This window comes from Sinocyclocheilus anshuiensis, unplaced genomic scaffold (genome assembly GCF_001515605.1).
Source record: "Sinocyclocheilus anshuiensis isolate Anshui unplaced genomic scaffold, SAMN03320099.WGS_v1.1 scaffold392, whole genome shotgun sequence".
Lineage (NCBI taxonomy): Eukaryota > Metazoa > Chordata > Actinopteri > Cypriniformes > Cyprinidae > Sinocyclocheilus > Sinocyclocheilus anshuiensis.
The window spans coordinates 1110177-1120328 of record NW_015557091.1 but is presented as its reverse complement, the minus strand read 5'-3'; the positions used below and the strand labels follow the sequence as shown (position 1 = coordinate 1120328).

Here is a 10152-nt window from a genome sequence, read left to right as displayed (position 1 = left end):
TATATATATATATATATACACACACATATATACATATATGCATGCATATACATATACTGTAAGTTGCTTTGTATAAAAGCATCTGCTAAATGCATACATTAATTAATTAATTTAAATTAATTAATTAATTAATATGTACTATATATATATACTGTATAATTCTATTTAAAGAAATTAGTAGCCTTTTAAAAATGTTTTCACAGTTGAGAATTAAAATAAATATTTATGTATTAAAAATATATTTATTAAATTAACATCTGATTTAAAAATGAAACCTTGATGAAGAAGCATGTCTTGATGTTCATGACTCAAATTCATGATATTAAAAAATTACATTAATTAAATCCAAATTAAAATGTGACTTGTTTTATCACAACATACTTATTTTTTGTTATTTTTTATTGTTTATATATTCATATTTTGAAGTTTTTATTATTATATTTTCAGTTTTCAATTAGACATTTGTTTTATTGTTTTTTTTTTATATTTCTATTTAATTAGTTTTATTTTTTGTTTTGTTTATGTGAATTGTATATGCAGGTACATCTCAATAAATTAGAATGTCGTAGAAAAGTTCATTCATTTCAGTAATTCAACTCAAATTGCATTGAATTTATTTAATACACGAGTTTCACAATTTGAGTTGAATTACTGAAATAAATGAACTTTTCCACGACATTCTAATTTATTGAGATGCACCTGTATACATGTGCAAATGCATAGGTATGTAAATTATTTTAATAATTATTTGACAATTTAAAGCTTCTTTTACCAAGCATGTGTACATCACTGTACATATTTATTTATTTCAGGTTTATTTGACAGGGACAATGCACATCAATAATACATAAATGTACAATGTGCCAGAATTTGCCAGAAGGCTATTTTGCATCTGCAGTCCCTGGACTGATGGTAAAATTGTCACCCTAAAAATATAAAGAATTAATCAATACATAATACTTACATACTCCAAAATACATATAACATTCACACTATTCCTAAAAAAAACATCCGCTTAAAAGTTATACTATACACAGAACCAACAAATCAATACAAGCTCACTCATACACACAATCCAACTGTCAAACAAAATGACAAACAATGTATCAATAATATCATACATATTATGAGATGAATCTTAAAGAATACTGTAACAGTGTTTTGGTTGAGCAGACTGGTAGTCATGAGGGAACCCTTTGCTCCTGGTTGCCATAACAACACTGTTGCCATAGATACATCTTGTCTGGATGTAGATGTGGGAGGGATTTTATTTATTTATATATAAAGTCTAAGTGTCTAAACTGTCTGAATGAGAAATTAAAGCATGACAAGGCTCGACAAAGGCAGAAAGAAGAAGAGTTTTGAAGGAAGTTTCCCTTCGTTTACACAGACTGGAAACTGACTCTCTCGTAACTGTCGATCGGTTTTTATAGCCATAAAATGAGCCCTTAACAGAAACGTCTGTATCAGCACTCACTGCTCTTGCCTTAATGGATCATAACTCAACATGTTGAACTAGTTGATTGATTCATAATGGTAGGTGGATGGTGTTCAACTAAGTGTAAGTGAGATAAAACGACGGACGTCGGGAGCTGCCTGCGATCATGCACTCGTATGCACAAATTACTGTGCCTTTGCTGCAGTGAAATTTGAGCTGCCGTTTTTAAAAGCCTCTGTGTTTGTTTCACACTCTCTTTAGAAATGGCAGAAGCCCATCAGGCCGTGGCGTTTCAGTTCACTATCACTCCAGAGGGGATTGACCTGCAGCTGTCCCATCAGGCCCTGAGACAGGTCTATCTGTCAGGTCTCCGCTCCTGGAAGAAACGCGTCACACGGCTGAAGGTAAACACGCATTACACGTACTAATGGCTTTAGAGGTAACATTGCTATTTGCAATGCATTTAACTTCCTTTACGTGATGTATTTTATATGGTAAATCTGGGATTTGGTTTAAAACAGCTTGTATTGTAGATGCTAGACTATGATATTATTTTATATATATATATATATATATATATATATGTATAGTTTCAGAGAGAAAGTTAATTCATTTGAATTTTCTTTTTCTTTTCTTTTTTAGGATAAAATTCACAATTGAACAATAAAATGCACAATAAAGTCTTTATTACAAAAGCAAATCTCATATTGTTTTTATTTTGTTATCTATTAAATCCATCCATTTTATACTTATTTTTGTTTATGTAATACTAGTGCATTTAATGTTGATAATGGATCTGTATACTTGATTATAAAAAAAACACATTTATTTATTTTAGGATAAAATGCACAAATGAACAAAATACACACTAATATATTTATTATAACAGCAAATAGCTCTTTTGATTTTATGTTGTCATTTAGTAGTAGTGTATTTAACTTCGATAATGCATTTTTATATTTGATTATGAAAGCAAACATCTATTTATTCTAGACTAAAATGCACAAACGAACAATAAAATGTAATAGATAATTTTGATAATTTGTCGACTACTAAATCTGCCTGTTTTGTTTTTTTGTGCATGTAGTAATTATTAATGTCGATAATGCATTTTTTTGTTTGATTCTAAAAAAAAACATTTTACAGCAAAATTCACAAATGAACAATAATATGCAGTAAAATCTTTATTACAAAAGCAAATAGCTCATTTTGATTTTGATTTTTTAAATTTATCGTCTGCTAAATCTGACCATTGTTATGTGTATGTAAGTGTGTTTAATGTCAAAAATGGATTTTCTAATTGGTTATAAATACAAACATTTATTTATTTTAGAATAAAATGCAGAAATGAACACTAAAATGCACAATATAATCTCTATTACAAAAGCAAATAGCTCAGTTTGATATTTTGTCACCTACTAAATCTGTTTTATGTTTATTTTTATTTAATTTTTTTTAATGTCAGTAATTCTCACAGATTCCCCAGCTGGATTTCATAGTGTCTTTTGTGTATTCTGTCCATCTTTCTCCTGTACAGAACAACGTGATCACTGGTGTGTATCCCGCCAGCCCGTCCTCATGGCTGTTTGTCGTCATCGCGATCTTGGCCACCATGTACACACGCTCGGACCCTTCCATGGGCCTCATCGCTAAGATCCAAGAACATCTGCCGGTCAGGTAATAGAGGTCACATTACCACAGGGAAATCTGATCCCTTGCTCTTTAAAGACAGAACTTGCAAAACAAAGGAATTATCTGCAGTGTGAACCACGTTAGTGGCTCAAAGAAACACTAAAACATTTGTCATCCTCTTATGTAACTCACATTGAAACTTTTTAAAAGAATGGGGGATCCCACAAACGAACTCATGTAAATGCCCGAGGAGGGTGTGTACCTTCACACACCTTGTTTCAGTTAGTTTCAGAAAAAAGCAGAAGAGTTATTCTACAAAACAGATGCAGTTTTGTGTCCCTCATATGTGCAACAATGACTTTAATAATTAATAGATGATGGTAACTTTGTGAGACTAATATAGAAAATTCTAAATATATTAACAAAAATTTTTTTTTGGTTGTCACAAAGAGCCCTGTTTTTCCCCTCTATTAGCATTTCTGATTAAAACATATTTGGAAATGACAGCTAGCTACACTACCGTTCAAAAGTTTTTTTTTAAGTTATTCTTTTTTTTTTTTTAAGAAATTGATACTTTTATTCAGCAAGGATGCATTAAATTTATGAAAAGTGACAGTAAAGACATTTGTAACGTTACAAAAGATTTATATTTCAAATACATGCTGTTCTTTTGAACTTTCTAGTCATCAAAAAGCAGCTTTTTTCAGCATTGATAATAACAAGAAATGTTTCTTAAGCAGCAAATCAGCATATTAGAATGATTTCTGAAGGATCATGTGACACAGAAGACTGGAGTATGATGCTGAAAATTCAGCTTTGCATTACGGGAATAAATAAAATTTTAAAATATATTCAAATAGAAGACAGTTTTCATGAAAACATATTTTAAATGGTAATAATATTTTAAAATATTACCATTTTTACTGTATTTTTGGTCAAATAAATGCAGCCCTGGTGAGCATATGAATCTTCTTTAAAAAAATATTAAAATATCGATCCCAGACTTTTGAATGTTAATGTACATATTTTTAGATTTAATAAAAGAATTTAATTATTGTTTATTTAATAAAAATTATTGTTATTAAAAAGAATTTAAGTTGTGTCTCCAGTTTAGGTGTCAACCCTATTATATTGTTCCCTTTTGAAAATAATGGTAAAAAAAACTGTCATAATGACAATATCATACTTTTAAGATGAGAACTTAAGCACATTCTGTTTTTCAGTAGGGGACAATAATAAAAATTTATGAAAAGTGACAGTAAAGACATTTGTAACGTTACAAAAGATTTATATTTCAAATACATGCTGTTCTTTTGAACTTTCTAGTCATCAAAAAGCAGCTTTTTTCAGCATTGATAATAACAAGAAATGTTTCTTAAGCAGCAAATCAGCATATTAGAATGATTTCTGAAGGATCATGTGACACAGAAGACTGGAGTATGATGCTGAAAATTCAGCTTTGCATTACGGGAATAAATAAAATTTTAAAATATATTCAAATAGAAGACAGTTTTCATGAAAACATATTTTAAATGGTAATAATATTTTAAAATATTACCATTTTTACTGTATTTTTGGTCAAATAAATGCAGCCCTGGTGAGCATATGAATCTTCTTTAAAAAAATATTAAAATATCGATCCCAGACTTTTGAATGTTAATGTACATATTTTTAGATTTAATAAAAGAATTTAATTATTGTTTATTTAATAAAAATTATTGTTATTAAAAAGAATTTAAGTTGTGTCTCCAGTTTAGGTGTCAACCCTATTATATTGTTCCCTTTTGAAAATAATGGTAAAAAAAAACTGTCATAATGACAATATCATACTTTTAAGATGAGAACTTAAGCACATTCTGTTGTTCAGTAGGGGACAATAATAAAATATATAACCTGATTTTGCATAGTAAACAATCATCAAAAAAGTTAACTGAAAGTGATAATGCAACACTTAAATAAATTATTAGCCTGATAGGATATTTACAATCTTTCAAAAATGTGACTAAAAATCACCTTATCAGACTGCACCTGTTTCATAAGCTGGGTTTCCACCCAAACTGTCATGTAAGACAGTTCTGGGAGGCAATTATACAGAAATACTTTGACGACAGACTTTGCTCGGGCATTTCAGAATGACCATAACAACATTTCAGATGCTGTGCAACTGGATCGGTCTGCTGGTTAGTCATGTTATGTCGTCCCATAATGCAAAGTCACATGGTTTTTTGATGCTCATGGAGGAATTTATTCGGCATTGCGTTTCCATCTCCCATTATTCGCATTAACCCTTTTTTGCACAAGTCAAATCCAATTTTGCGAATCAAAGGGTTAGTTCACCCAAAATTAGGCTGCGTTTTACTCACCCCCGATGCATCCTAGGTGTATATGACTTTCTTCTTTCAGACGAGTCCAGTCGGAGTTATTTAAAAAATTGTCTTTGATCTTTCAAGCTCTATCGTTGCACTCAGCGGGTGCCTAATGCACAACGCTGACCCCATACATCATTCCCCCGGAACTGCTTCCGTTTTACAATAGTGATCGCAAGCTAGATTAAAGTGATTATTACGTTTTGAATATGGACAACGATATTGCAACGATAGAGCTTGAAATATCAAAGACAATTTTTTATATAACTCCGACTGGATTCGTCTGAAAGAAGAAAGTCATATACACCTAGGATGCAACGGGGGTGAGTAAAACGCAGCCTAATTTTAATTTTTGGGTGAACTAACCCTTTAAGGGATTTTTTTTTCCCCAAAATTTGGAATTTCCATCACTTGATTCTGATGTGATGCGTCAAAATGCGTATAAAAACAGGGTGATGGAAACAAAGCTATTGATTGTCCCAAAAACTAATAAAACATTAATTAAAGTATTGCATATAGCAGTGTAATATTGTCTCTTTTTCTGTAGTGATTCTCTGAGCGTTCAGTGTCGGACGGTGGTTTCTGCCGTGTTGTTCAGCACTCTGCTCTGGCTCTTGCTGATCTTCACCATGAGGCTTTGCCTGAAGCAGTTACTGTCGTATCACGGCTGGATGTATGAACAACACGGGAAAGTGTCCAACACCACCAAAATCTGGGCGGTTAGTACAGTCATACTATCAGACACACCTAACCTACTAACCACCCAACCTGTAATGGTAAATAAAGGTGAAGTGTGTACATTTACGGCATTGGTGGAGCCAGTGTTGTTGTGTCGGGGTTTGAGGGAACCAGGCTATAAATATTTTACTTGTACCTGATTGTCAACACATATTAAAGGGGTCCTATTATGCTCTTTTACAAAGTCTTGATTTTGTTTTGGGGGTGTACTAGAACAGGCTCTCATACTAGGTTGTTCGAAAAACACATTATTTTTCACATATTTTACATTATTGCAACACCACTCTCCTCAGTCTGGCATGAACGGCTCGAATAGTTCCTGTATCAGTCGTTCGTTGTAGTTTTTAAAAAGTGATTTCTGTTAAACAAAATATCTCCTTTTGAAGTGGACTTTGAGCTTTGTAACTTTGCAGATCTTTTTTAATCTCAAACAGCAACATTACAGACTAACTAATGTTGAAAAAGTGAAAAAACATAATAGAACCCCTTTAAACTGGATAGGAGAGTATTTTAACATCAAAATCACACTTTACCTTCAAATATGCTTGTTTTCAGGCCATGGTCCGGATCTTCTCGGGTAGACAGCCTCTGTTGTACAGCTACCAGGGCTCTTTGCCCAACCTGCCTGTTCCAGCAGTCAAGGACACTGTTAAGAGGGTGAGATCATCATTATGTCATCATCTTCACCAAAATATATCACTAAACCATTTTAAATGGAAAAAATAACATTCCAAGCTGTCTCTCTCACATATAGTACCTGGAATCTGCGCGTCTGTTGATGAGCGATTCTGAATATGAGAGGATGACAACTCTGGCCAAGGAGTTTGAGAGCAGTCTGGGAAACCGCCTGCAGTGGTACCTCAAACTGAAAGCCATGTGGGCATCCAACTATGTGAGAGCAACCAGCAAACCATACACATTAACTTCACGCAATACATGTCAGTCTTCTAATGCAACCTTAAAAATGCTGTTTGTAACCTCGTTTGCTTCTGTAATCTCACATTAAACATTCAGGTTGGCTCTGACATATAAGGAAATGTAGGATGGAATTTGATTTTATGCAACAGGAATTGATTGGATTGTAAAAAAGTGGGCATTGCTACCAAAATAAAGGTGATTTGGGGAGCGAGGTTGAAAGTAAGAAGGATTTGTGATGTCGAAGTGTAAACAATTGCATTTTTATTTTATTTTGATGCAAGTTTATGAAAACAAACATATTTTATATAGAATAAATTATGCTAATAAGCAGAGATGAAGAATTTATTATTTATTATTTATTACATATTAGGTTTAATATGGGCTTTACATACATACCATTATGGGGAAGTCGTGGCCTAATGGTTAGAGAGTCGGACTCATAACCCAAAGGTTGTGGGTTCGAGTCTCGTACCGGCAGGGATTGTAGGTGGGGAGGGAATGTACAGCGCTCTCTCCCACCTTCAATACCACGACTGAAGTGCACTTGAGCAAGGCACCGAACCCCCAACTGCTCCCCGGGCGCCGCAGCATAAATGGCTGCCCACTGCTCCGGGTGTGTGTTCACGGTGTGTGTGTGTTCACTGCTGTGTGTGTGCACTTTGGATGGGTAAATGCAGAGCACTAATTCCGAGTATGGGTCACCATACTTGGCCACATGTCACGTCACTCACTAATTAAATGTTAAGTTTAATATGAGCGTTACATACCAAATTAAAGGTGATTTGAGGAGAGACGTCAGTCAAAAATCCAAGTCGTGCACACAACAGTTGCATTTCTTTTCTTTTTTTTAAGATTGAATTTTGGCGTTTTTGCGTTTTTGAGAGGGGGGATGGGATCGGGAAAGGTCCGCGAGCCTGGACTCGAACACGGGACGCCCGAAGCGCAATGGCGCTACATGTCAACGCGCTGCCCACGAGGCTATCGGTTATAAATAGTTAATTAGCAGAAATGAGGAATTTAGTATTTAAATTAATATTTATTAAATATTAAGTTTAATATGGGTGTTGCATGCCAAATTAAAAGTGATTTGAGGAGAGGATAGAATTACATTTTGATGAAAGATTATGAAAACAAACATTTATTGTTTATTTTGAATAAATAGTGTCCTAATAAGCAGAGACAAGGAATTATTTATTAAATATTAAGTTTAATATGGGCTTTACATAACAAACAAACAAACAAAAAATGTAAAAAAAAATTTTTTTTATAAAAATATTATCATTTAGAATAAATGGTGTACTAATAAGTTGAGGAATTTAATGTTTAATTTAATATTTATTAAATATTATGTTTAAAATTGAAATTGATTTTAAATTGGTCCGTTTTAATTTCATGTTGACCTGAAAATCATATTTTGCTAGTGGGTTTGAACTGTAGGATGGTACAAATATTTCCTATCCTGTTTTTTTTATTTTTGTTTTTGAGGTTTAATTTGAGAATTCTTTTTTTCTTGTGTCTGCATCTTCAAGGTCAGCGATTGGTGGGAGGAGTATGTCTACCTGAGGGGGCGTGGCCCACTCATGGTCAATAGCAACTACTATGGAATGGTACGGCTCCCAGTGAAAACATTTTCAGATGCATTAACAAGCAGGAAGTTCTAGTGGTAAAGTGATATATAATTTTTTTTTTAATCAAGCCTCTTGAGTCCTCCTCTTTCATCCTCAGGACTTCCTGTACGTGACACCTACACCGATTCAAGCCGCAAGAGCAGGAAACACACTGCACGCGTGTCTCTTGTACCGTAGGAAACTCAACAGAGAGGAAATCAAACCTGTGAGTCCACATTGCAGTGCTGACAGATGACATTGGGCGAGGGGTGAAACCTCTCATTGCCCCGAGTGATGACAGAGATTGATCGCAGAGCTGTTTTTAGCTGTGCATTGAACTTTGTTAGGCTATGGATGGGTAATGGAGACTGTGATGGTGTATAGGGAAGACCTGCAGGTGTTTGCATAGTTTTATTAAAGAGAACATATAACGGGAATACTTTTTCTCTTTTGAAAGTTTAGTGTGCCTCGGTCAATCTAAGGATATACACCATAAAACGTTTGAAGTTCATAAAAAGTTCAATCTAGTTCTTCATGGCATCTAAACTCGAGTCCAATTTACATACTAAGCAGATTAGCATATTTATATATCCACATTTATATATCATCATATTAGCAACTTGGCCCATTTTGATGATTGAGCTTTTATCTTTGCCATGTGGAGTTTAGATATTCATTACTGGTCATTTACATGTCTTAAAGTTACAGTAGCAATAACAGCTTAAAGCGGTAGTCCAAACAAAATTTATAGTAAGAATGAATATTATTTTGAATAATATTTTTGGGTGCACTGTCCCTTTAATTGTGGGTGAAGGAGGGTGGAAAATACTTATGAAAACGAATTTTTGATTCAAGTTACCTTGACTAACAGTTGGCTATAACTCTGTCTTTTAGAGTCGTGTAGCAGTTTTAAATGTTCCTTTGTGTGCCGCTCAATGTGAGAGGATTTTCAACACCACACGCATTCCAGGAGAAGAGACTGGTAAGGCTAGATTTTTTTAATGGTTTTGAAATAAGTCTCTTATGTTCGCCCAGGCTACATTTGTTTGTTTAAAAATACAATAAAAACAGCAATATCATGGAATATTATTACAGTTTTAAATAACTGTTGTTTATTTGAATATACGTTAAAATGTAATTTATTCCTGTGATGCAAAGCTGAATTTTCAGCATCATTACTCCAGTCTTCAGTGTCACATGAGCCTTCAGAATTCATTCTAATATGCTGCTCAAGAAACATTTCTTATTATTATCAATGTTAATAATGTTAATAAATAAATGCTTCATATTTTTGTAGAATCAATGATACGTATTTCAGGATTCTTTGAGTAGAAGAAAAAAATTATATATATATATATACAGTGGGTACGGAAAGTATTCAGACCCCCTTCAATTTTTCACTCTTTGTTATATTGCAGCCATTTGCTAAAATCATTTAAGTTAATTTTTTTTC

General features: G+C 33.3%; 1 protein-coding gene across 2 annotated transcripts in view; it reads left to right on the top strand.

Annotated features, from left to right (window-relative positions):
• The window catches only part of LOC107677167 (carnitine O-palmitoyltransferase 1, liver isoform-like), a 20613-nt gene that overhangs the window by 1197 nt on the left and 9264 nt on the right, over positions 1-10152 (top strand). For both annotated transcript variants that reach the window (XM_016471955.1, XM_016471956.1), the window contains exons 3-10: positions 1700-1842; positions 2976-3115; positions 5984-6155; positions 6730-6831; positions 6929-7066; positions 8622-8699; positions 8818-8925; positions 9594-9681. In XM_016471955.1, coding sequence (XP_016327441.1) covers positions 1702-1842; positions 2976-3115; positions 5984-6155; positions 6730-6831; positions 6929-7066; positions 8622-8699; positions 8818-8925; positions 9594-9681 — 967 coding nt within the window. In that variant the 5' untranslated portion in view covers positions 1700-1701. The remainder of the gene's footprint in view (positions 1-1699; positions 1843-2975; positions 3116-5983; positions 6156-6729; positions 6832-6928; positions 7067-8621; positions 8700-8817; positions 8926-9593; positions 9682-10152) is intronic.